The 27,696-nt window shown below is 51.6% G+C and overlaps 1 protein-coding gene across 1 annotated transcript in view; it reads left to right on the top strand.

The window, feature by feature from the left end:
* Positions 1–23,879, top strand: part of Alx4 (ALX homeobox 4) — a 42,412-nt gene extending 18,533 nt beyond the window's left edge. Inside the window, exons 2-4 of the mRNA XM_004657177.2 lie at positions 13,136–13,446; positions 17,834–17,962; positions 19,952–23,879. Of these exons, the coding sequence (XP_004657234.2) occupies positions 13,136–13,446; positions 17,834–17,962; positions 19,952–20,281 (770 nt within the window). The 3' untranslated portion in view covers positions 20,282–23,879. The remainder of the gene's footprint in view (positions 1–13,135; positions 13,447–17,833; positions 17,963–19,951) is intronic.
* Positions 23,880–27,696: the final 3,817 nt, after the last annotated feature.

A 27,696-nucleotide genomic window follows, 5' to 3' on the forward strand; every position in this document is an offset into this window, starting at 1 on the left:
TGTAAGAAACCTGAAATTCCGATAGACTCAAAACCAGTGTGCTTTTCAACTTCTCAGCTCCAACAGCAGTGTCCTTATGACTCACAAAGCCCTGTGGCCTGAGAAACCCCATTGAAGGAGCACACTGTCTATCTGTGGGCCAAGGGCCAGGGCGGGGGACCTGACCTGTGTACGGGGGCTGAAGATGGTGTGGTGCTGGAGGCCACCCACCCCACTCTACCCAGGCCCTGTTCCAAGCACTGTCGTGCTAGGTAAGTCCGTGGTCCTCACTGACCCACATACACTGTTCTTTGTAAAACCTCTCTGAGTTCAGACTTAGAGAGTGGTTCCTCGTCCCTGGAAGGCTCGGGTCCCCTTATGCTGACATTGCTTCACTGGTGCACCATCCTCAGTGTCTTTCTCTCCGTGAGGAAATAGGGCTGACAAGTGTGCAGATGCATGGGGGCGTGATTTTTTCTGAATTCCCTAAGAGGAAGTTGCAGAAATGTGTTTTTGCTAAGTACTTTGGTATGTAGCTCTGAAAGAAGATCCACCCTTGAGGTCCTTGATGGTCTCTGACATTGGTCTCACATACGGGCAGTGTTGTCATGGAGGTGGGATATGATAGGCCCATCTGGAGTCCCCCCGAACCTGGCTCTAGTCTCCTGTGTGCCTGTCCCTGTCCCACCAGGACATAGGCCCCAGGAGGGCACAGTGGAAATGTCCCAGACTGGTGTTCAAATCTTAGCTCCGCTCTCTCCAGCTGTTTGTTCATAGACAAGTCATTTGCCTTCTCTGGCCTCAGTTTCTGGGACTGTGAAATGGGGTGTTCCACACAGTGTCTATAAAGAGGCTGTCACAATAGATGGATACAAAGAATGTCTTTGTAAGGTACAAAGAACACTTCCCATTTTTTCGGAAGCTCCAGGTTAATCCCTTGTCCTTCTTTGGCTTTGAGGAGCTTCCATTCTTCCATGGGAGAAAGAACCTAGAGAATGTCTGTCTGGGACATGGTTGTGGCAAAGAGAAGTCCCCAGAAGGAACTCAAGGCCAGTGGTGACAGGTTTGTCAGCCACTGGCAAGACAAAGTAACTGCCACAGGGCAGTCCTTTGCAAGCGAATCAGATGTTTCTTCTGTGCACCAGTGTGTCTGGAGGCCCAAGGAATCTCAGGGATTTCCTCCAGGGAAGGTGATGTCCAGGAACTAGTAACAGCTCAGGTCTCTGGCCTGTCTCAGCTGCTGGTGACAGTAGACGGATCTCTTACTGCACCCTCAGTTTGCCCACCTGGAAAACAGGAGCTGTCCTACGGGAATCCTGAGGGTGCTGAGTCAGGAGTGTGACAGTCCTGAGATCCAACCAAAGGAAGCAAGAGCTCTTCCTCCCCATCCCTGTGCCCCTCCTAGAGTGGTACAGTGGGAGACACATAATAGGACTGCAACTCCTTCTAGGTGGGGCTTTCCACCAACTTCTAGAAAACTCTTTGGGGAAATGGGGGCCCAAACACTTTATTAGAACTTCAGTGCCTCCTAGTGGCAAGTGTGTGAAACTTCGGTCTTGGCCGTGGTCTGAGGGAGTTGAACTTTTGGTACTGACCTGAACCTGCCCTGTCAGGGAGCCGCTGGGACAAGACTCCTCCCCAGTTTGCTCCCTGTTCACAGTCCCTCCTCATGTGGGTTCATGCAGCATTGTAGCACTGACGAAACAGAGGCCAGGAAGTTTGTCATGGGCTAGAGCAGCCACAGAGCCACCTGTAGTCCTACATGCCCCACTCATTGGCTAGTTCCGTTGAGCCTCTTTTCTAGAAAGGTCTTTCCTGCCCTCCATGCACTACTCTATACAGGCAGTATGTGCTGAGGACCAAGGTCCGCCTAGGCCAGGAACCCAGCTTAGGGCCTGGGATCTCCTGCAGGGAGAAGGAGCCCTGGGGAAGGCCTGCTCAGCCTGGCACACACTCATTTGCACCAATTCTAGGGGTGTGTCTTGAGCAACCCAGTCATCAGACTAGGCACAGTTCCCAGTTAGGAAGGGCTGGCCTTATAGGCAGTGCTTGGCGGAGAAGATAATGTTTAAGAAGTGAGCCCAGGCTCGGGGTCAGTGAGGAAGCAGAGAGGACCTCTCATGGAGCCTGGGAAGCCCAGCAGGGTCCATTTAAAGAAATCTAGAGGACTGGAGGGATGGCTTAGCAGTTAAGTCGGTTGCCTGCAAAGCCAAAGGACCCAGGTTCAATTCTCCAGGACCCATGTAAGCCAGATGCACAAGGTGGCACATGGATCTGGAGTTCATTTGCAGTGGCTGGAGGCCCTGCTTGCCCATATTCTCTCTCTTTCCCTCCATCCCTCTCTTTTCTCTCTCCCTCCCCCTCTCTCTCTCTCTCCCTCCCCCCTCTTTTCTATCTCTCCAATAAAGCAAATAAACATTTTAAACAATATGTAGAAAAATATAGAATGTGAAAGGTTTCATGCTATTAGTAATGAACACCTAAGTGAAGATGTGACCTTGCTTTTATCAAACACCATGGTGAAGATTTTTAAAACTCTGTAAGCCTGACGTCAGCTCTGAAGTGAAAGAATGCACTGCTAGTGGCTGAGGACAGAGGTCTGCATATGTGTCCGTGGTGCATCTCAGAAGTAGTTCTTGGGGCTTCTTTTAAGGGGTATATCATGAAGAGCAATGGAGCTGCTGTGAGCTCCCTCAAGTACAGCCCATGTGCCTCCGTGGAGGACTGATTTGGGAACATGTAGTTGTTCCTATAGTGACCCTATGCAACAGGGAAAGATGGGGGGGGGGAGTGTGTGAGGCTGCACAGGCTTGTACAAAAAGATGTGCTCTGTGTGTATGTGTTACAATTCCTTCTGTTGGCTTGGTGTTTTTAAAAAATTATTCCATTACTTGTTTATGAGAGAAAGAGGCAGATTGTTTGTGTGTGTGTGTGTGTGTGTGTGTGTGAGTGCATGCGTATATGTGTAAAGAGAGAGGGCTCAACATGCACAACCTTGTGCATGTGGCTTTACGTGGGTACTAGGGAATTGAACCCGGGGTTTTAGGCTTTGCAGACAAGCACCTTAACTGCTGGGCCATCTCTCCAACCCTGGTGTGATTTTTTTTTTTTTAAACTCTCCATATAGAATACAGAATATTAGTTGAGGGAAAAAGGTCACAAAAGTTGCAGAAAGAGACGTGCAGGTGATTGCAGTAGTTAGCCACACACACGAAGGGTAGAGGGACATACCAGGTAGAAGAAATGTGGCAACAGGAGTGAGGGAGCTGGAAGCTGCCTGTACTGCGCCTTGTGGCCGTAAAAGTAGAGGAAGGTGTGGGGTGGGGAGATAAACAAGTGTGCGTCAGGGCCCAGGTTCAGTCCTCCAGGTCCCCTGTAAGTCAGATGCACAAGGGGGCACATGCATCTGGAGTTAGTTTGCAGTGGCTAGAGGCCCTGGCACACCCATTCTCTCCCTCCCTCTCCCTCTCTCTTTCTCTCTCTCTCTCTCTCTCTCTCACACACACACACATATAAATATCTATCTATCTATCTATCTATCTATCTATATATATATATATATATATATAATATTTATGTGCAAGCAGAGGGAGAAGAAAGACAAAGAGAATGAACCCACCAGGACTTTCAGCCCCTGCAGACAAATTCCAGATACATGTGCCACTTTTATGCATCTGGCTTTACATGGGTACTGGGGAATCGAATCCTGGAAGTCAGGCTTTGCAGGCAAAGCCTAAACTGCAAAGCCATCTCTCTAGCCCCCTCTTTAGTTGATTTTTTAGGCCCATTATTGACTATTTCTTCAGGCTAAGTCCATAGAAGTGGAATTTCTGGTGAAGACATATTAATGTCCTATTTAGCTGGCTGGTTTTTTGTTTTGTTTTGTTTTGTTTTTCTTTATTTTAAAAATTTTTTAAAGATTTTATTTTTGTTTTATTTGAGACAGAAAGGAGAGTGAGAGTGGGTGCACTATGGCCTCTAGCTGCTGCAAACGAACTCCAGATGCGTGCACCACCATGTGCCTCTGGCTTAAGTGGGACCTGGAGAGTCGAACCAGGGTCCTTAGGCTTCTCAGGCATGCACCTTAACCACTAAGCCATCTCTCCAGCCCTAGCTGACTGTTTTTATATATTTGAATATTGTTTGCTTTTTCTCATTAGTTACATTTGTGTGTGTGATGTGTGTGTGCATTTTTTGTATGAGTGCAGGTTCACGTGTGTCACAGTGGGTGTGTGCAGGTCAGAGGACAACATTGGGTGCTGGTCCTCACCTCCCACCTTGATTGAGTCAGGGTCTCCTGTTCACTGCTGTATTTGCCAGGCCAGGCTGGCCATCAGTCCTCTGGACCATTCTCCTCAGTCTGCGGGGTTACAGACACTTGCACTGTAGTGTCTGGGTTCTGGACATCCGAACTCAGATACTCAGGCTGGCATGGCAAACACCTTATCTGCTGAGACATCTCCCCAGCCCACCAGCCCTGGGTCTCATGTAGCCCAGGATGGCCTCAAATTCACTGTGTAGATGATGACGTCCGTGAACTTCTGATCCTCCTGCCTTCACCTCCCGAGTGCTAGAATCACAGGTATGAGGCACTGCGGCTGGTTAATGTGGTGCTGGGGGTGAACCCAGAGCTTCGTGCATGCTGAGCAAACATTCTACCAAGCCAGCTACATTCCCAGTTGTTTTGTTACATTTTTAACGTGGTAAAATAGCATACTCTAAAATAACAAAGTGTATAGTTGTAGGAATTTTAATACAGTTCTGAGGCTATTTCTGTACTCACCACGCCTTCAAGATACAGATGACTGCGTCTAAAACAGCTCTAGCACAGCAGAGCCGCCTCCCTGTAGACAGGCCCTTCCCCCGGCCTCTGGGCCTGCACTTCACCTCTCACAGACTGCCGCACCGTAACTGAGCCGTGCTCAGTGTGTGCGCTCTGAAGCCACTTCTGTGTTTCCAAATGCTGCTTCCGAGGCTCATCCGCGTCTGTGTCCACAGTGCATTCCTTTTAATCCTGGGTGTTACTCCGTCATATGGATGCTCCTCAGCCTGCTTAGTAGTCACCTGCCAAAGGATATTTGGTGTGGCTCTCTGTGACTGTGACAAAATGCCTGATAAGATCAACTTGAAAAGAGGAAGGGTTTACTTTGGCTCACAGTTTTAAAGGTTTCTGGTCCAACACTCTTCCAGCTTTTTGTGTGTTAATCAGATTTTCTTGATCAGAGATGTACCTCTTTCTGTGAGCTGCCGTGGGTCTGGAGTAACGTGTGACATCACAGCAGGAGTGTGCGTCGCACCTTGTGGCAGCCAGGGAGGAAAGAAACCTGGAGAGACTGGCATCCCATAACCCCTTCAAGGGCACTTCCCCAGTGACCCAGGCCCACCTCCCCTCTCTGGCTGTCAGTTCTTAAGGTCCCATCGCCTTCCAGTGGTGCCAAGCTGAGAACCAAGCTCTGACACGGGCTTTGGGGGACATCCAGGTAAAGACCGCAGCACTCATTTCTGCTTTGGGTGACTGTAAGCATCTGAACTCAGATTTGACCCCTGCCCCTTGCAAATAAGCTTTCATTTGTTTAGGGTGGGTGTCTAACTATGGGATTGCTGGGGCAGAGGCCAGTGTAGGTTTAATTCCGTGAGACTGCCAGCCTGCTGTCACTGGCAACATGAGCGCATTGCAGTGGCTGTGGTCCTCACGGCTCACTGTTTGCGTCTTCCCACCTGTGCTGTGGGGCAGCGAAGCCTTTTGCCTTCTGCATCTGTGCCTCCCCAGCGGGTGATGCCTGTGAGCCTCTTCCCGTGACCCTTGGCCACCTGCATGTCTTCTCTGGTCTGTCCAAATAAACCAACACTTTCATGTGCGTGGTGTGCGTGCTCATGTACATACGTGTGTGGGTTCACGTACATGCGTGTTCATGTGGTGACCAGAGGTCAATGTACAGTGTCTTCCGCTATTGCTCTCCAGCCTATTTTGAGACAGAATCTGTCACCAAACCCAGAGCTCACCAACAGACTAGCCAGCTTTGGAGCTCCTCCTGTCTCACACCACCACAGCCAGCAATTGACAGGGGTTTTGGAGAACTGAACTCAGGCCCTCCTGCTAGGCAGCACACACTTTGCCAACTGCATCATCTCTCTAGTCTTTGGGTTTTCAAGGTAGGGTCTCACTCTGGTCCAGGCTGACCTGGAATTCACTACGTAGTCTCAGGGTGGCCTCCAACTCATGGTGATCCTCCTACCTCTGCCTCCCAAGTGTCGGGATTAAAGGCTGTGCCACCACACATGGCTAGTGTTTTTTAAAGTTATTCATTTGTTTGCAGGGAGAGAGAGAGAGAAAGAAAAGAAGGAAGGAAGGAAAGAAAGAAGGAAAGAAAGAAGGAAAGAAAGAAGGAAAGAAAGAAAGAAAGAGAAAGAGAGAGAGAGAAAGAGAGGGTGCATTAGGGGCTCTAGCTACTGCAAACAAGCTCCAGATACATGCATTGCTTTGTGCATCTGACTTTACGTGGGTCTTGGGAAATTGAACCCTGGTTGTTAGGCGGTGCAGGCAAATGCCTTAACTGCTGAGCCATCTCTCCAGTCCCAATCTTCATTTTTTTAAATGTTACTATTAGCTAAACTCCACACTCGATTCAGATCTCACTACTTTCCCTCATATTGGCCCACTCCTTCCATTTAGTCTGCATGTCCCTCTGGCCTGCGACTCTCCTTCAGAGAAGCAAGCATACCGGGGCTTTTACTGGTGAGTATGGGGAACAGGGTGCCTATATCACTTCTGGTGTGAGCACCAGCACACTCCTCTGAAGACTGGCAGCCTCCTGAGGGCAGGGATGCACATTTGCTCCCTACAGGCTGCTAAAATGTCACCTAGGCACTGTTCCCATTTTATTGAGCCTAGAAATGCAGCAGGGACATCCAAATTGAGCTCTGCCCTGATTCCAGGCCTATGAGGTGAGGTGGGGGTAGGGACCTACATGATCAATGGCTAACCTTTAGCCTCTGCCCCCTCCTTCTGTCCACCACTGTTTGGACAGCGGTGGTTTTAGTCAGTGCCCTTAAAATAGCATGAAAGGGCCTCATGCTGGCCTGCTTTGTTTAAGGAGATTACATCGCACTCTGCCACAGGGTGTGTGGGGCCGGCTCACCCGGGAACAGAGCAAGCAGCATGTCCCCCACAAAGCAGATGTTTGGAGGGAAAATAGATGTAATCAAAACCACGAAGGATAAAGTTACCCAGACCTCACAGCCACAGGCTCCATATGCACTGCCTGGACTCTGCTACATACACCCATCCTACCCACACCCACCCTCCTGGGTCAACTCCAACCACATCACTGCACACCTGCCCGCAGGCACACTCTTCCCGCTCTCCTGCGCGTGCTTGGCCGCACCGGCGCAACCATGAGCACGTCCCCACGCCCATACACATCTGGTTCCATGCCCTGGGGTGCACAGCCAAGTGCTTAGAGGTACTCACATAGATGCTCCCAGTACCTGACTGCAGAGTGCATTCTCGAAGTCACAGCCAAAAAGAACAAAGAAAGAAAATGCCATCACCTCTGGCAATCTCTCAAGGGCTTTTGTGGTGACTCATGACTGGAGTGATGTTGCTGGGTGGATCAAGGATAAGTGGGTAGAGGTGAAAGGAATAAAGACAGGGTTTCCAGGTCTTGAGTTGCAGAGCTGAAATCCCGAAGCCACCATTGAATGAAAATCCAGCCGTGGGACAGCTAAATCGCTGAAGGAGTGCAGGGCTCACCTGGAATGGCCTGCATTTGGCTCGCCTCTTACCCCAAGAGGCTCACGGGAATAATAACTGCCCTGGGATTGTAGAAGCGCGCGTGGCGCCACTTGCTCTTGACGTTCACGTGTACACACAACTCTGGAGGTTTCCTCCCACACCATGAGTGGGAAGGCTATAGATCAGCATGGCCTGGACCACTTTGGGCCCAGAACACACCCTTCCCAATTGCCCTGAGGGGAAGCTGCCTTTCACCAGCCTGGAATCCATGTAGGATATCCCTGAGGAGTATCAGAAGAAGGCAGAAGGCTGGGTAAAGGCAGTCTTTACCAGCACTGGGGCTAAGGGCCCTGCCTAGGATGTCCTCCCTCTCCTCCCCCTGCCAGTGAGGCAGGCTGATGTTCCTAGGGGCTGTCACTCTCCTGCAGAGTGGTCTGAGGCTGGGTAGCAGGTTTCTGGGAACCCCAGCTCTGTTTGTTGCGTGGAGAGGAATGTCCCTTGATATCTGTCTGTCTTGTCTTTTACCCTCAGTGACCTCCTGCCTTGTGAGTCACCTTTCTGGAATGATGGCATCTGGTTTTTCTTTATTTTTTTATTTTTTATTTATTTTCAAGGAGAGAGAGAGAATGGATGCACTAGGGCCTCTAGCCACTGCAAACTGAACTCTAGATGCATGACCCTCTCTGTGGCTTTACGTGGGCACTGGGGAATGGAACCCAGCTCATTAGGCTTTGCGTGCAAGCACCTTAACTGCTGAGCCATCTCTCCAGCCAGCATCTGGTTTTATATTCTTTGGTTTTGCATGTGTATGTGTGTGAATGTGTGTATGTATGTTCTCATGCACGTGGGGGTGCGTGTGGAGGCTAGACACCGGTGTTGGGTGGCCTCCTCAACTGCTTTCTACATTTTATTTATTTATTTTGAGACAGGCTATCTTGCTGCACCTACGGTTCACAGTTTTGTCTAAACTAGCTAGCCAGCAAGCCTCAGGTAGTCTCCTGCCTCTGCCTCCCCACAGCTGTCTGTCATGTTTAGGTTTTATATGGATGATGGGATCCTAACTCGGGCCCTCAGGCTTGTGTAGCAAGCACCTTACCCCTTGAACTATCTTCCTAGCCTGCCTCTTTGTTTCTTTTTTTTTTCAAATTAAGTACGTCTCACTCTAGCCAGGCCTGGAATTCACTAGGTAGTCTCAGATTGCCCTTGAACTCAAAAGCAATCCTCCTACCTCTGGCTCCTGAGTGCTGGGATGAACGGTGCGCATCACCATGCCCGGCTAGCCTGTCTCTTTTCGGTGTGTTTCTTCATTTTGTCCTTCTTGTAGGACAGCATGGCTCAGTGGGCAAAGGTAGTGGCTTCAACAGTCACTTTCTGCCCTGTGCTGTGAGCTTTGTGTGCAGAGCGGACGTGCGGCGGCAGGGCAGAGGGCGAGCCCAGCTCTGTTAGAGGAGTCATCTCTGCTCTCTCCACCGCTCGGTGCTTAGCCGTGCCTACCCCATTATGTGCTGGGAGCTGAGAAGGGACAGCTAACTGACAGAGCACCTCACCCCCTGGAGGACCTGACCTGTGGGAGAAGCTGGACACTGAGGGTTTATTTGCTCCTAAGTGGCAAACAGGCGCAGGGGGCGGGGGGCAGAGGCCTCTGCCTGCTTGGATCTGGAGGCCAGCTGGAAAGAAAGAATATTCCAGGTAGGTGGCCAGAGGTGAGGGCTGCAAGGGTCCAAAGTGGACAGTGGTCTCTGCTGGATGGGAGTAACTGGACCCAAGTCGCATGACCTGGGATTTCAGGGTTGTCTTTTTTTAAAACTTTTTTATTTATTTAATTATTTTGGCAAGCAGAGAGAGAGAGGAGACAGAGGGAGAATGGGCGCGCCAGAGCCTTTAGCCACTGCAAACGAACTGCAGACGTACACGCCCCCTCGTGCAGTTCTCTTACGTGGGTACTGGGGAATTGAACCTGGGTCCTTTGGCTTCACAAGCAAGTACCTTAACTCCTAAGCCATCTCTGGACTATCTTTTTGAAGTGGCAGTATGAGCAAGCTGGAGTCTTGAATACGTGGGCTCTTCAACCGGCCCTTTCAGATGGTCGAGCTGGCTACATACAGGCCCCCACACCTTTCCCTCTTCATCCCTCACCACCACCCACCCCATTTGCCTCTTCTCCTCTATCTGTTGTGTGCCACCTGAGCAGTAGCAGCAGGAATTCCAGACACCAAAGCTGGTGGAGGGCTGTTTTGCAAAAGTGTCCATAGGGCTGGTTTGGGGATCTGCCTCAGGAGCGAACAGTAAGTCTGACCCTCGGGACAGACAGAGGTCTGGCTTTAGAGGCACTGGATGGAGATGCTATAGGAGGGAGCTTGGAACAGACCACTGAGCCTAGAACCTTGGGACTGAGTATCTGGGGGACCATGGTGTGTTGTTCGGATCAGGTGAGTGCAGCCACAGACATTAGGAGAATTTTCCCATGTCGTCTTGGTAAAAATCTCAGCATTTAAATCAAGTCAACAAATAATCAAGATTACGGTTGGAAAGATTTCTTCTGTCTGGCTCCATGAGCCAGAAGAATCAGGTTTCTGATATGCCAGCCCCTCCCCCACTCCATATCGCCTAATGACCTGGGCAGGAGGGGTGCCATTCCCCACTGCCAGCTCTTTTGTGAGTGATACATTGTCCAAAGTCTTGGCAGAACGGGTAGACCTGTGACCCACAGTAGGTATCTTACTTCTGTGGCCCTGACCTGTGACACAGCCTGTCACCTCTTCATCTCCCACTAATGTAGACCCAGTGGGCTGCTGAAGGTGGGGAGGGGTGATCTGCTTCTCACCTAAAAGACTGGGCACTGCCACCTCTTCCTGCTAGGCTGAGAGCCAACTTTGTGCTGAGGGCATCGTGGAGCTGCATCCTGCTTCCCTGACCTCAGGGGCTGGTCCTGGTCCCCACAGGCTTCTTGGGTGCCCTCAAGCCCCTTGATTCCTTTGTCCTGGGAACAAGGCCTGCAGTCATGGTTAGGGAGTAAAGGACAGTCCTGGGAGTGACATGCTGTGCTGTGTGGATTATTAAAACACATTCCTTGGGCTGGAGAGATGGCTTAGCGGTTAAGTGCTTGCCTATGAAGCCTAAGGACCCCGGTTCGAGGCTCGGTTCCCCAGGTCCCACGTTAGCCAGATGCACAAGGGGGCGCACGCGTCTGGAGTTCATTTGCAGAGGCTGGAAGCCCTGGCGCGCCCATTCTCTCTCTCTCCCTCTATCTGTCTTTCTCTCTGTGTCTGTCGCTCTCAAATAAATAAATAAAAAATTAAAAAAAAAAAACAACACACATTCCTTCACCCTGCAGCCTACCTTGCCCTTCAGTTTAAATGAGGAGTTTGGGTTCATTTCCCCATCCCTAGGTTTCTGTGAAGCTGCCCTCATTCAACATGGCCTCCATTGCTGTGGGGTGGTCTCAACCCCAGGCTGGATGCCAAGGGCACTGCTGGGGGTTCAGGACGTGAATGATCCTGGAGAGTAGGGCTGGGCCAGGAGGGGTAGCGGCCACCTCCCCTGGTCTAGCCTCCAGGAAGTTGCACAACAGGGATGTTTATTTTTGGTGAGTTGGGTGGGATTTCTTTCCTTTAAAAAAAAAAAAAAAAAACTTCCAAAACATAAAACTTATTTGTCTGCCAGGAAGATAAATATCTTTGCTGAAAGCTCTTGGCCCGGCTGCCAGCTGCAGTTTGCATAATGCTGTCACCGAGGCGATGGCTGTCTGTGTGTGTGCCTGGCTCACACGGCTGTCATTTGGGATGCCTCTGGGCTCGGCAGCCATCCCTGTGACATGTGTACTGTGAGTGGCCCTTGGGCATGGCTTCCTGAAGCTGCTTCCAGGCCTACTCTGAGGGCTCCCCTCCCTCCCCTTCCCCAGGCCCTCAGAGACAAAAGGAGACTGGCAGAGTCAAAACCCTCCCAGTGTCCCCACTGCACGCAGAGAAGTCACTAAGCCTGAAGTGTCAGCCCCCAGGATCCAAATGAAGTCAGGAGACCTAGGCTAGGGGCATCACTCCAACCCTAAATGCCGGTACTGTGGACCTATTTACCAAAAGAAGCAGCTGGCGTGGATGATGTTTAAACCTACCACACATCACACGTGCTTGTGGATAATCGGGGCTCAGGTGTGTGAAAGGGTCTGCCACATGCCACCCACGCATTTCATTAACTGTGTACATTCTCTCCACCTGGCTGCTTCTCCCCCAGTCGCACACAAGGAACAATGACTTTGTGCACCCATACCCCTCCCATGGTGCTTCTGCACCCCAGGGCCATCTTCTGGGGAGGTCTCGTCCTGCGTCAGGGTCCTCTGCTGCTGGCAGGGCCTGGGGTCTTCCAAGTCCAGGCCAGACATGGGAGCCAGTGGTGATGAGAATCTACACCACTCTTGCTTTCTCACAACTACTTAGAAGGTCGATCCCGTGATGTGTCCACCTTCACTTTATGCATGGGGAAACTGAGGCACAAAGGTAACCACAAAACTGGAGAGCCAGAGTTCTGGCATTGCCTCTCCAGTGCCTGACTCTGGAGTTCCCGTTCTGAGTCCTGTATCACAAGGCAGTGTGCCTTCCCAGTTGGACACAGACCAGTGGCTGGTGTCCCATTCTCCCAGCCTGGTCTCCTCTTCCCCATCCCTGACTTGTGCAGTCCAGAGCGTCTGTGAGTCTGCTATGGGAGCCTCATTCCATCAGCAGGGAGCTCCCTGGATCCTGGTTGCCAGCTGTCTGTGACGATCGATCCACTGAGGCCCAGAAGTGGGCGTCTTGGGTTAAGAGGCCTGGACAGCCCTACTGGACAGTGGCAGACACAGCTGATGAAGGGAAATACTAGCATGGAGCTCATGCCTTGATTGTGCCCACCTTCTCAAGACCTCTCTGCTGGACAGTGTTACCAGTGTTACGGAGGAGAGGGGACAAGGGATGTGGCGCTCGGCACTGCCGTTCTTGAGGTAGTCTCCATGGCTTCTGTTAAACCCGGGGGGGCTGGACTGTATGCCTGCATTTTGGCCTTTCCCCTGACCCCAAGCTCCACCGAGTGTTCTTCTTTTCCCCATGGGCAACACCACGGAGTCAGCTGGGCACCGGGTCAATGCCCAGAGAGATTCTAGCCAAGGGAACCCTTCCTGTCCACAGAGTGGGGAAAAGTCACCAAGGTCACACTGGTCAACCCAGGGCCACCTAACATTATTGCTGGAAGGGACTCATTGTGTGATGTGTCAAACATAGAGAGTGCGAAGGACTTGCCCAAAGTCACATAGCATGTTAATGACAAGCTAGGATTTGAACTTAAGTCTTCTGACCTGCTTTTCAGCGTTTCTCTGTGAGGGCAAAGAAAGTCTCCTCTCCCCTCTCACTGGGTTCAGCCTCCAGTTTCTGACCTTGTTTTTCTCCTCCTCAGCCAAAGAGAGCAACCTGGGTGAGCCAGAGTTGCCCCCGGATTCTGAGCCAGTGGGCATGGACAGCAGCTACCTCAGTGTGAAGGAGGCCGGGGCTAAGGGGCCCCAAGACCGGGCCAGCGCCGACCTCCCAAGCCCACTGGAGAAGGCCGACTCGGAGAGCAACAAGGGCAAGAAGCGGCGGAACCGCACCACCTTCACCAGTTACCAGTTGGAGGAGCTGGAGAAGGTCTTCCAGAAAACACACTACCCCGATGTGTACGCCCGGGAGCAGCTGGCCATGAGGACCGACCTCACCGAGGCCCGCGTGCAGGTCAGCCGTGGCTGGGGTCTGCTGGGGCTGTGAGGTGCCCTGAGGCTTCCTGGTCAAGAAGGACCATGTCCTGCTCAGCTCAGCCCAGTACAACCCGGCCCAGCCCAACACAGCACAGTGCACCTCAGTCAGACCTATACAGTTTCACATACACAGTCAGTACACCCCAACTGAACGCAACAGAGACCAACACAGCTCAATTCAGCGATCACACAGCCTGATGAATGCCATTCAGCCTCACCAGACACAACCAAAGCAGGTCTCTTTCTACCTCATTGGCCTGTTTTCATGATATTCTCTTCCCACTGGAATGGGAGCTCTTTGATTATTCACTTCTGTTTTGTTTGATTTTGGCCGCCAACTTACTACATAACCAAGACTTGGCCTCCTGATCCTTCGGCCTCCTCCTCTCAGTGCTGGGGTTACACCATGCCCAGATGGTTATTCACCTTTCTGTCTCTGTCTCTCTCTGTCTCTGCCCCCTCTCTCTCATTCATGTGTATGTATGTATGTGTGTGTGTGTGTGTGTGTGTGTGTATACATATATGATTTATTTATTTATTTAAATGTTTTTTGAGGTAGGGTTTCACTCTAGCCCAGGCTGACCTGGAATGCACTCTGTATTCTCAGGGTGGCCTCTAACACGTGGTGATGCTCCTACCTCTGCCTACCGAGTGCTGGGATTAAAGGTGTATGCCACTACACCCAGTTATTTTAATTTTTTTAATTACTTACTCACAAGAAGAAAGAGCTACAGAGAAGAGAGACAGACAGAGAAAGAAGGGGCATGCGAGGCCTCCAGCCACTGCAAACGAACTCCAGACGCATGTGCCCTTTGTGCATCTGGCTTAAATGGGCTCTGGGGAACTGAACCTGGGTCCTTTGGCTTGGCAGGCAACCACTAAGCCATCTCTCCAGGCCTTGGCTGGTTTTTTTGAGGCAAGTTCTTACTCTAGCCCAGGCTGGCATTGAGCTCATGGCGATCTCCTCCCTCAGCCTTCTTAGTGCAGGATTATAGGTGTGAGCCACCACAGCCAGCTTCACCTCCATATTCTTACCAACTAGAGGAGCCTGAACTCAGCCACAGTGGCAGAAAGAAACACCTGCAGACCAGCTTCCTGCTTTGTCCAGAGGACAAAATAATACCAAAGAAAGCAAAACCCCATTTTCCAAATACAGATGACAAAACCTACCCACTAAAGTTCATGCTTTGTTAACACAAAATAAATGTCCCATTTACATTGCTTTTCCGCTCACAGCATGAGAACGACATGTGTCAGGCTGTCCTATGAGGGACCTGGGACCTGGCAGTGGGTTCCTTTTTAATGGGCACAGCACAGTGTAGTGGTTTGGGCTGTGGGAAGTCAGGACAAAGAGCTCTGCACTCCTAGGCAGGCCCACATGCTTGAGGGCACTCCATCCACGGCTGGCTATATGGATCTGTAGACTTCTGTTTAATGGCATAAGCTGTTTAGCTCCAACAATTGTGTTTTGTTTTGTTTTGTTTTGTTTTGTTTTGTTTTGTTTTGTTTTGTTTTGTTTTGTTTTGTTTCGAGGTAAGATCTTGCTCTCGCCCAGGCTGACCAGGAATTCATTATGTAGTCTCAGGGTGGCCTCGAACTCATGGTGACCCTTCTACCTCTGCATCCTGAGTGCTGGGATTAGAGGCGTGCACTACCACGCCCAGCTTAGTGCCAACACATTTTGATCCTGAATGGCGAATGTGAAAAAGGCAGGGTGGTTTATCAGGAGATGGGGGTTGAGGAAGGAAAAGAGCAGTATGGCCTTTAAACTCTCATGACCCATGAGGTCTCACCTACTTAAGATCTGAGGTCCCCAGAGGAGGTCCAGAATCCAGCCTCAATTCCAGCCCTCGGGTTTGAAGGAGGGGCAGGAGAGATGGGAAAACAGGCAGCTGGGGATGAGCCCATTGACTTTGTGGGTGTGCACTGGTGAGGTGTAAACCAGCTTGTGTTCTGTTTGTGTGTGTGCACCTGTGAGTACCACGTATGTGCATCTAAACAAATGAATGGGGCATCCAGACAGCATTCAAGGACAGACCATCCAGTACAAAATAGAATGGCATAGAAAGTTTCTTTCTTAGTCACCGCTGTACAGTTAAAAGTGTTCTGTGTACACACACACGCACACACACAGAATCTACTTCCAAATCACAGTTGAGGTGGTTTACAACTAGAGATTTGTTTTTTCTATTTTTTGGTTTTTCCAGGGTAGGGTCTTGCTCTAGCCCAGGCTGACCTGGAATTCACAATATAATATCAGGGTGGCCTCGAACTCAGTGATCCTCCTACCTCTGTCTGCTGAGGGCTGGGATTGAAGGTGTGTGCCACCACGCCTGGCTAGAGACTTATTTTAATCAAAGATGAAGAACAATGCCATGAAATAGGGAGGTGATCATGTCAGAGATGGAGGGCAAAACTCATCATTTCCACTGAACACAACCTCCAACCTCGGGCTTCCTGGCGGCCGAAGCAGAAAGGGAAACTTGATGTGTTTGACTTCTTCCTATTGAGTGGGCAGCGTGAAAACATCAGTACTGGGAAGGGTCACTCATTCTTCAGACAGGCCCAGAGATAGGACGTCACTGCCTAGAGAAACAGTGATTCAGATGTTTCGATGTGCCTGGAATCTAGGACTCCTGCGCTCTGGTCCAGTGCTCCTTGATGTTAGTGTGCCATACCAGGTCCTTTGCCAGATTGTTCTTGGGATTTTCTTTGTACAAAGAGGCAGCAGAGTGGGTGGGATCTCCATGTGCGTCATACCTCTGGGTTGGGCTCTGAGCCTGGCAGTGCCCCGGGGGTGTGGAGTTGTGCTGGAACCCCCTGCCTGTCTCTGGAGTTTTTTGAGGACCTATACTCTGTTGGTGGCAAGCCAGGTGCTTGGCACAGGTGGTGGTGGGGACAGGGAGGGGGCAACAGGTCTCAAGATGGCCTTTTCCTAGGAAGCAGACTGGGGTCTGGCCCTGCTCCAGGGGCCTGCAGGGGCCTCTTTCTGCTGTCTGGGATTCCAGTCTCCACAGCTGGTGTCTGAAGACAATGAGATGGAGGCCTCCCCACCCTGGGCCACCCCGCCCTGGCCCCAGATGGGCTGCGGTTAGCAAGGCCTCCGCCAAGACAGTTGGTTCCTCGCATTGCCTGGTCCTCGAGAGGCCTGTGCTAAGTAGGCCAGGCCCGGGTGGGCTGGGAACGGGGTGGTCCTGGGCACGACATGAAAAAGGGCAGAGTGGCTGGGGACCCCGGTGGGCTGTCCTCCTGGGAGCTGTGCGGTAGAGACGGGCGTGTAGCTAGCTGCACTAGAGGTGCGGTTGGGGAGCAAGAGCTGGTAGGACACTCAAGTCTTAGTGGATGGTGAGCCCAGTGGGGACCAGCAGACTGCCTTGTTGCCTCCCGCCAGATGTGGAGATACTGAAGGGCAGCTGCAGTCTTGATTGGGGTAGAAAAGGCTGAGCAGGAGCTCCAGCCTCAGGACAGGAAAACCTAGACCAGCATCCACTGGCCTGCCCTTCCACCTTCCCCCCATCTTTAACCCTCAAATCCCACAACCTGGCCCTCCAATACTCCCTTCCCCAAACCATGCTCTTTTCCGCCACCCTCTATTGCCCTCCCCTTCCCCACGTCCCATCCCACATGTTCCTCCACTCAACTCCAGGCTCCTTTGCCAGGCTTAACATCTCCTTCTGCTCCAAGTCCCTCCATCCAACTGTCCCTGGGCCCTTGCTTCCAGGGCTGCCATGACATCTACTGCCTCCTCCCCATCAGGAAGGGGACCTGGACTGAGTGCGAACACACCAAGGAAACACCAGGCAGCACAGCAACAGCAGCCTTCTCCTGCCTCTGCCCCACCCCCAAAGAGAGAAAGGAGCGGGCGACTCCCCTCCCCTGGCTTCACCAGAAAACCCTGGGAGGCTGAGGACCAAGCAAGAGGCTGAGCTCAGCCTGCAGGAAATTAAACATGAAATGAAAACAAGCTCTTCTGATTCATTCTCTCAGGCTGCCCCAGCCCCCACTGCAGCCCACTGATAAAGGGGGATCCCATTTCACCGTACAGAGACGAGCCCCCATGCCACCCCTGGTTCCTAGTGGGCATCATACACCTGCCTGCCCAGAGGAAAAGGAAAAGCTATCCTCCCCCAGGCTCCTCTGGAAGAGGGAGAGGGAAAGAGAAAGACTGAGACTTGCCTGCTTTGGAGTCTGAAGCTTAAGATAAGGTCAAGATAATGCCCAAGGCCTGTAGGCCCTTCCCAGTTGTGAGGCTTCTAGATTGTAAGCACTGGAGGACGAAGATGGGGGCTGACACTTAACTGTGGCCCCAATATGTGCACTTGGCTGGTGGGGCAGGCCCCTGTGAGCACTATTTTCTTCGACAGGTCTGGTTCCAGAACCGCAGGGCCAAGTGGAGGAAGAGGGAGCGCTTTGGGCAGATGCAGCAGGTTCGGACCCACTTCTCTACAGCCTACGAGCTGCCGCTCCTCACCCGAGCTGAGAACTATGCCCAGGTGAGTCTTCGTGCCTGGTTGCCACCTCTGATCTTGGGCCCCACAGATGGTACTCTAGGCTCCAGGTTGCCCTTTTTCAGTCTAGTCAGTCCTCGGTATGTGTGTGTATGTGTGAGAAGCCCAAACTCTTCCTGCTAAGCCCACGATGGCGGGGGGAGCAGGAAAGGTATTTTTCTCCGCTGCTGTGGTTACTTTTGTGGTGGGCATTCGAACCAAGGCAGGCAGAAGGCCAGGAACCTCCAAGGTATCAGTTGTCACTCAGGGTCTCCTAAGAAAGAGAGTTCTGAAGCCTTGGAGGGCTCAAAGCCAAGATGGATTGCACGTGGAAGTCTGTGACGCCTGCTCACTTCACACACGTCTCCAGCACTCTGAGCCTCGGATTTTCCCCGTGTAAGTTAGCCGGGATGTAAGCGCTGGTCTAGATTTGATCATGTAAACGCACTTTGTGGAGCACGCTTTTCAGAAGGCTGTTTGCAGAGGCTTGGCCCTGAGGCTTCTGCCTGCTGTCTCCCCTGGCATCTACTTGCCTGTCCATCAGCCAGCAGGAGAAGGGCCCAGAGAAATGTCAGATGTGCTCTTCACCAGCTCCACCTCTTTGTGGGGCCTCCTTCCCACAAGGTCTCTTTGGCCCTAAGCCTTGAGCCCACCCCCACCTCACCCCAGTGCAGGTGTTGCCAAGTCTCTCTCACCCTCCCCTGCCTGACTGTGGTCCTAACAGATGACCTCCGGGCTCCCTACCTGGACCAGCTCTGCGCTTCACTCAACTCCCCCAGAATTCACAGGGCAGAGGTGAGGCTGAAGAATGTAAGGTGTCTAGTATATCTGCATCAGTTCCTGCTACAATTCTTTTGTGGTCTTCCTCCCCTGCCTCCCGCCCCAAACCTTCCAGGGTGTACCTCCAGCCCTCGCTCTGTGCCCCTTGGTCCCTCGCAGAGCTGGAGGGAGAAAGCCAATAGGAAGTGTGTAACTATCCCCTGCAGCCCCACATATCTCATGCCCCAGTATGCTTCCAAGAGGGAGTGATGATGATCAATCTGCAGGCAGTTCTTGGGAGTATACTCAGTGCTTTAAAAAAAATACACACACACACACATATACATATACACACACACATATATATTATTAAATTGTAAATATATAATAATAAATATATAAATTTTATATATAATTTATTTGAGAGTTAAAATAGAGAGAAAGGGCACACCAGAGCCTCCAGCCACTGCAAATAAGCTCCAGACACAGGTGCCATCTTGTTTATCAGGCTTTACATGGGTACTGGGGAATTGAACCTGGGTCCTTTGGTTTTGCTGGCAAACACCTTAACTTTTAAGCCATCTCTTTCTAGTCTTCAGTGCTTCTTTTAAAGGTCTCCCTGACTTGCAGCTAAACCCTCTGGGGAAGGCAGGCTAGCAGAAACTGCCTGAGGCCACAGAGAACCACAAGCATGGGGTCTTCCTCATTGGGGACCTAGCAGATGCTTAGAGAGCAGAGGAGGGGGAGCCAGGGGATAGGAAGGAATTACGGTTACTTAGGTGGAATAGAAGATGTCTGTTCAGTTCAGTCTCCGCTGGGGGTCAGAAGCAGCCTCATCCATTTTGGGCTAGTTCTGAAGCCTCTCTTGAGGTTTCTTCTGTCATTGGAACCTCAGCCACTGCTGGCAGCTGTATCACCTAAACCTGCAAGCCCAGAGCCCGTGTCTCCCTCACCAAGCTCTCTGGTTGGCCCAAGAGAACGCTTTTACTAGACTCTTGACACTTTATAGTTCAGTCTTCTGTTGCTGATCTGCCCCGGGAATAAGGATACCAAAGCATAAACCCACCCCAGAGAAGACCTGGGCATCCTTCAGGGGTCTCCCAAGATAACGTCAGAGTTAGACGCCCACAACTATAGTGATGGGTGACTGACAAGGAGAGGCCAGATGGGGGGGGGCTCCTCTCACTCCACTGCCCTCCAGCTAGCCTGTGACACCTCTCCCTTCACTATCCCCAGATTCAGAACCCGTCCTGGATCGGCAACAACGGGGCTGCCTCACCAGTGCCAGCCTGTGTGGTCCCTTGCGACCCGGTGCCCGCCTGCATGTCCCCTCATGCCCACCCGCCTGGCTCTGGGGCCAGCAGCGTCTCCGACTTCTTGAGTGTCTCTGGGGCTGGAAGTCACGTGGGCCAGACACACATGGGCAGCCTGTTTGGAGCAGCTGGCCTCGGCCCAGGCCTCAACGGCTATGAGCTGAATGGTGAGCCGGACCGCAAGACCTCGAGCATCGCGGCCCTGCGCATGAAGGCCAAGGAGCACAGTGCGGCCATCTCCTGGGCCACATGACAGGCTCCCTGCTGCCCGCGCCGGTGCCCTCCCCATCCTTGGGGCCCTGGCCACACCCCTGCTTTCCAGGCCTCCAGCCTCCCATTCGACTCTCCTGTTAGGAACCTGGCCTGGCCCAGGGGCCTGGCCCTCAGCACTTTCAGCCACCCCGAGTCTGAGGCCCTGTGGACTGCTGGGAGGGAGGGGCAGCAGGCCCCTGTCTCTCCCAGGACTGAGGTCATGACCCCTGCTCCTAGCCAAAGGCAGTGGAGAAAGCCAAGTGGCCACGTGTGTAGCTTTGGGTTATATAAACTGAGGCCTTGTTTCCCCCTCCTGCTCTTCCACCCACCCTTGTGACTTGAGTCTAACTTAGGTTTCTTACCACATCAGTACTCCAGTCTTGCCCACCCTTCCTTTCTCTGTGGGGTCTCCTGTGGCTCTGTGTCTGAGGGGCAGGCCACCATGTAGAATCAGTTCCTGTCCTTTTTTCCTTCTTAAACACACATGGAATCCCACCTCCTAGACCCAAGGTATGTGATGAGCCTTGTGACCATGGCCTAGCTGTCCCTCATGATGGACACACATTGGGGAGGGGTCAGAGCTAAAGGGCTCTGCTGCCGTCCACCTGGAAGGATGATCAGGCCTGAGGAGATGTGGAGCAGCTCTTGCACTCTGGCTCTGACAGACACGGGGCGGGGGGCATGCCAGATGTGCTGGAAGCTGAGGCTACCCCCCACCACACACACACACACACACACACACACACACACCCCTCCATGGCCACCAGAAGCCAGAAGCAGAGATGATTTCGGAATGACGTGGATGACAGGGAGGGTCTGGTGGACCTATGCTCTCCATCAGTTAGCTGCAGTCTCCTCAGGGCCAGGTCCTCTCCAGGAGGAACTGTTTGTTCCTTCCTCACCCTACCCTGGTCCCTCACTGGGGCTACTGAGCGGTGTCCTGGGACAGACGTCATAATCTATGGCATAGAGCCATGGCTTAAGGGCTCAAAAACCAAGGACGTGTCCTGCTCAACTCCCAGGCGGGATGACCCTTGCACACACAGACCCATGATTCTCCCTGCCACTCTGGGGCAGCATCACACCTGCCAGAACCTTCCAGGCAGAGTGGGCAGGGCTTCATGCTCCTCTAGGCTGAGGAGAGAGCATGCTTCTCTGTGGCCCTGCACGCACTCTTAGTTCTTGGAGAGGATGGCTTTGACCCCAGGGGCTGGAGTCTCTGTTTCCACAGGCCTCTGGAAGGGCCCCCAGCTAGGTTTCACCGGTCCTCCTGCTCCATGGCAGTAGACTGTCCTGAAGCCAGTTCTCTGCCTGCAGGAAAGGTCTATCTCCCAGACTCGACTCTAAGCTCCCCACTTGCATGAGAGCTGGCTGCACAGAATTGCCCTTGAGGCAGGACTCCTCAGCAGGTCACCTTGTCCTGCAGAAATAAACTGACACATTCTTCCTTCTGCCTTGATGCCTACCAGAGAGGCAGGCCAGGCCCACGAAGCCAGTCTTATACAGAGAATGGTCTGTTAGGCTGAGCAGAGAGAAAGCCTACTACTTAGGACTGAGAGACCCTGCCTTGGAGCTGCCCTAGGTCTTGGTGAGTGAGGGAAGTCAGAGTTCCCTACTCCCATGCCCTCATTTGTTCTGGAAAGTAGCCTGGGGAGATGGTTCAGGCCTGGCCTCTCATAAGAGTCAGACCTTCAGAAACCATAGCTCTCTGATAGAGCTTAGGGAGGCAAAAAGGGGGGGGGGACTTGGACATTTAATTTGATGTCCCCAAAGGCTTGGCTGGAATGTTTCAGATGTCTGGGAATCTGGGTGTGTCTTAGGAGGTCTCCAGCCCTGAGTTCCACTGAACTAACCCATGATTCCCAGCATCTGACAGGAAGGAAGAAGTTAAGGTTGGGAATGGTTCCTTGAAGTCCTCCACTGGCCTCGTGGCTGGAAGACATGCTACCATGTCTGAGAGAAGCAATTTAAGATCACCAGGACAGCTCTAGATGAAGAAGGGAAAGAGCTGTTAGTGGATTTGGGGAGGGGGCTCTAGGCAAGTAGCTCCTCTGTGTCTATATTCTGGCCAGGGTAGACCAAGTCAGGTAAATTTCAACCCAGAAACTGAAAAGCCTCTACTAGAAGGGTCAGTCGGTGGCTCAGCATGGATAAGTAAAGGAGCTCGCCCTCATATCTTCAGAGGTCGCTGTTTGTCCCCAGGTGATCCCAAGGGCCTTCACTTCAGCAGGATCCTGAGGCAGCTGAAGCTGCTCAGGGCTCCCACGGCACTACCCTCTCACCTCGGCAGCAGCCAGGCTCCTGGTCTATTCCCAGCCGGGTCTGCCATATCCCTTAGGGTGCCAGGCGGGTTGCAGAGCTCTCCACAGCAGCCTGGCCTTCCAGGGCTCACGAGGTACAGGTGGGTGAGAGGAGACTCTACCTGTTGCGTGGTCACTGCTGAGAGAAGCAAGCATTGCCTTTGGCTGTTTGCCTGTTGCCATTGCAAACATGGCTGCTTACTAACAAGGCAGTGGGGAGCTACAGCTCAGTGTAGCCTCCCAGCCTTGGCAGGCTCGAGTGCTCCAGGGAGCACAGTCATCTCTAGAGGCTCATTCCTCCCAGGGCACAAGGGCTGAGGCTTGGGGGACAGACAGGCATGTCTCAAAGTCTCTCCTTGAAGTGCTTTAATTCTACTTGAACCTCAGTTCTCATGATTGGCTCCACCTTTGCCAAGCAGGAGGGCTGCAGAGAAGGATTCCCCAGTACACTGCGGTGCCCACAGTGGACCTTGGGTGGGTGGACAAAGGCACATTTCACTGGAGACCACCATTTATTTCTCCTTGCACCATTGCTCACTCTATGCCATTCTTGGGGAGACCTGAGGATTTAAAGAGCATCCAGGTCTATGGGGTGTCCCTGACTCTTAGTTTGCAGAGACAAATAGGCTCAGCTGTGGCAAGGTGGCAGGCAGGGTGCTAATCCTGGACCGTCCATTTAGAGAGAGAAGACGGGATTTTGCTAGTTCGCACTAGAACCACTTAGCTGCCAGGTTGCCACAGGGAGGTATTCCCACGGGACAGTATTTCCCACCCATCCCGCTCCTTTCTTCGCCCTTCACTCACACGTAGAGCTAGGCCTTTATACTACTGATTCTGAAGGACAGTTTTCTATGTCTGATAACCTGTTTGGGTGTGCAGTGTTTGGAAAAGAGCTAAGTGCGAGAAGGAACATGAACCTCAACAAGTATGTGCTGTTGTCATTGTAAGATAACTTAGCCTTGTATAAAATGCGGTTTTTCCTTTAGCTTAATGGCCTGGGGGTGGAATATTCAAAGTATATATATTAAAGTACATTAAAAATTCAGAAAAGTAAAAAAAATTAAGTTGGTTCCATAAAGTTTGACTGCCTATACCACCATGTAACTACATTATAGCAAAATATTAAAAGAAATGTCCGTGCCTTTTAAAGTAAGTTATTGCACTTACACCGTTGGGGGGAGAGGAGGACTTATGGGAGAAGGGGACTTAGGGACCGAAGAGCGGAGGCAGCGGATGCTCCCAGCATCCCCTTCGTCGGGCACAGCCCAGACTGCTTGGTTGTTGTTGTTTGCAATAAACTTCTCCTCCTTCCTCTCAACTAGAATCTGTCTGTTTTGTTTCTGACTTATGACAGATGAAATGTGATCAGAGAGGCCTCTGAAATCTCACGTTAATTGAAGTCGGCAAAAAATACTAACAGTGCCCTTTTGAACTGCTGACACAGTGCAGAATGGATTACCAGGCTATATTAACAACAGGTGGCTGGCTGATACTCCTACACAAAGAGGGGTGCCTGGCCTGTGAGGATGTGGGATTCACCCCCTGCCCTTTGCCCCCAGCACAGCAGGCAATGTGGGGCGGGCAGGGGCACGGGAGCCCGCCTCTTGGGCGGCAGGATGGTCCCAGGCGCCCCCCGTCCCTTGCTTGTGGTCACAGGGTGCCAGCACAGTCAGTCTCTCAGAGGCTTCACAGACAGCCCCTCCTGCCCGCCATGTCCCTAAGTGCACTGCTTCCAGAGGCTCTTCTGGAAGCAGAAGGAGAGCCAGGGTGTGGAGGCACTCTGTAGGCACCAAGAGCCTAGGATAGCCCTTCAGGAGAGGTAGGTGGGTCTCATGCCTGGCATTGTCAGTGGTGGAGGGAACTCCCCCCCCCCCCAGGAGGCATGGACAGATGAGTCCTACAATCAGAGAGTCTTAAAGACAAAGGGTAAATAAGCAGGGAACGAGTGCTGGAGGTGACTCAGAGATGCTCGGAGCCTCCACAAGTGGCCATCGTGAAGAGAAGGGAGCCATTTTCGTTGGCCAACCCTGCCAGCTGTCAGGTCCCTCATCTGGAGTGGGGTCTCAGCCCTGCTCCCTGAGTAGTTCGCCAACTTGTGGGCAGAATTAGATGGTGACGTGCATACATGGGTGCTGTAAGCTGACGTGGTGAAGGGACATAAAATACAGTGATTGTCCCCAGCTTTGGGTATGGTAGGAAATGCCTTCTCAGCCTGTCACTCAGTGTCATGCCTCAGACTCAGTACCTGTGGTAAGTGCATGTGGCGTAGCCCAGTGGGGTTTCAGGTGAGAATGAAAACTTGTTTTAGAAATGATAGCTGTCAGCCTGGAGAGATAGATAGCTTAGCAGTTAAACCAAAGAACCCAGCTGGGTTCAAATCCCCAGTACCCACATAAAGCTAGAGATGGCTGAGTGGTTAAGGTGCTTGACACAAAGCCTAACGACCTGGGTTCGACTTCCAGTACCAACTTCGAGTCAGATACACACAGTGGCACATACATCTGGAGTTCATTTGCAGTGGTGGGAGATCCTGATGTGCCCATTCCCTGTCCCTTTCTCACTCTCTGTCTCTCTCTGCTTGCAAATAAATAAAATACAAAAAAAAAAAAAGATAAAGTCAGATGCAAAGGTGGTGCATGTGTCTGGAAGTTTGCTTGCAGTGGTTAGAGGGTCTGGCATGTCCATTCTCTCCTTGCAAATAAGTAAATAAATCATTAAAAAGAAATAAAAAGCCAGGTGTGGTGGCGCACTCGGGAGGCAGAGGTAGGAGGATCGCCGTGAGTTCAAGGCCACCCTGAGACTCCATAGTGAATTCCAGGTGAGTCTGGGCTAGAGTGAGACCCTACCTCGAAAAACCAAAACCAAATAAATAAATAAATAATAAAGAGAAATAAAAATAAAGCCAGATGCACAAGGTGGCACATTCATCTGAAAGTTCATTTGCAGTGGCTAGGGGCCCTGGCACGCTTATTCTATCTGCCCCTCATAAATAAATAAATAAAATATTAAAAATGGAAAGGATGGGGCTGGAGAGATGGCTTAGCAGTTAAGGTGCTTCTCTGCAAAGTCAAAGGATCCAGCTTCCATTCCCAGGACCCATGTAAACTAGATGCACAAGGTGGTACATGTGTCTGCTGTTCGTTTGCAGTGGCTGGAGGCGCTGGTGCACCCATTCTCTCTCTCCCCACCTTTTTTTCTCTCTCAGATAAGGTATTTTTAAAAAAGAAATGACAGCTTGTCACACATTAGGTCTCAAGTTTACGGTAGCACTTAGACCCTTACGTTAAACCATTGTTATGTCACAGGACGGGAACTGAAGCGGAGCAGGAAAAGTCACATGCCAAGCCACATGGAAGCTATGAGATGCTGTCTGTGCTTCCCATCCCTGCATTGTCCTTGAACCCGAGAACTTCCAACTCCCAGAGTCTAGACAAGTGCTGCCGCGTAAGAGAAATCTGGCTTGGTTGGAAACTGACGGGGTCAGATCCTTCTGGTGACTAAGGGCGACTGTCCTTGGAATCTATACCTCTCACTGCAACCATCCCCTGCTAGTCATGAGGCTTGTTCCCAGGATGTGTGGCTACCAAAATCCAAGTACACTCAAGTCCCTTAGGTAGAATGACATTTGCACATAACCACACCAACTTCCTAATCTATTTTAACTTCTCTCTGCATTATTAGTAATACCTGATACCATGTAAGTGCTAGGTAAATAGTTGTCACACTGTATTGCTTGAAGAATCATGAAAGAAAGTCTGTAGAGCTCAGTAGAGATGAAACTTTTTTCTTTAATATTTTTGCCTTTTGGTTGAATCTGAAGACAGAGAACTCAAGGCTATGAGAGGCTGGCTATAACCTCTGAGGAGGGCTAGGCTCCCACTAAGAGCTATGGCTCCAGCGCCCTATTGTCTGGCCACCCAACACACATCTGTTTCCCAAGCCATTAGGACCTTTCATTTGTTCCCCTCACTGGATTTGCCATTTCTTCTGCTCCAAATGCCTCTGTTTCCTCACTCTGTGGTGGACTCTCATTGATTTAAATGATCTACTTCTGTGAAGCCCTTTCCTGACTCCAGGCCCCGCCCAACACCTTAACCTGGTTGACTGCAACCCTGTATTCTGCAAAACTGCACTGTAACCCATCAGTGCTTATCTCTGGGAATGTTGGCTCTTACCTGCGTATGTCCCCACGTGCCTATAGCCGCTCTGAGGACCCAGGCTGTGCTTACATCAGAGAATGAGCCCCAAGTGCTATGAGTCAGGGTCAGGGAGGAAGGCCAAAGGAGAGTTTAGGACACAGTGGGGAGAAGGCAGGAATTGTCTGGGATGTTGCTCAGTTGATAGACTGCTTCTTCCCCTGTGCAGAGCCCTGGGTTTGACTTCTAACACTGCTAAAGTGGGCATGATTGCACAAGCCTGTAGCCCTCGTACTTCAGTGGAGCGAGGAGGACAGATGTTCAAGGGATCCTCAGCTACACAGCAAGTGGTGAGGTTGGCCAGGGCTACGTGACACCCTGTTGAGGGAGAGAAGGGGTGTTCTGGAAGCTGACTCCAGCCTCTGCGTAGCAGCAGCCTAGAGTGAACTCTGAGCTTCCTCTTGGTTATGAGCCCTGGTTGCTGTGTTTCTCCAGATGATGTCCATTCATGAGGAAGCATGGCAGGATAGTAAGCCTAGCCTCTTGATCTAAGGTTCCTGAGGTTGGGCTAGCCCAAGATGATGGCTCCAGGATGGCACAAGCGGTCTCACGTTCAACAACACTCAACAATGCCTGTCTTGGAACTTCTCCACCTTCTTCTTCTTCTTCTTCTTCTTCTTCTTCTTTTTTTTTTTGAGGTAGGGTCTCACTCTACCTCAGGCTAACCTGGAATTCACTATGTAGCTTCAGGGTGGTCTAAAACTCGTGGTGATCCTCCTACCTCTGCCTCCTGAGTGCTGGGATTAAAAGCGTGCGTGGGGCTGGAGAGATGGCTTAGCGGTTAAGCGCTTGCCTATGAAGCCTAAGGACCCCGGTTCGAGGCTCGGTTCCCCAGGACCCACGTTAGCCAGATGCACAAGGGGGCGCACGCGTCTGGAGTTCGTTTGCAGTGGCTGGAAGCCCTGGCGCGCCCATTCTCT

Source organism: Jaculus jaculus, chromosome 1 (assembly GCF_020740685.1).
Source record: "Jaculus jaculus isolate mJacJac1 chromosome 1, mJacJac1.mat.Y.cur, whole genome shotgun sequence".
Lineage (NCBI taxonomy): Eukaryota > Metazoa > Chordata > Mammalia > Rodentia > Dipodidae > Jaculus > Jaculus jaculus.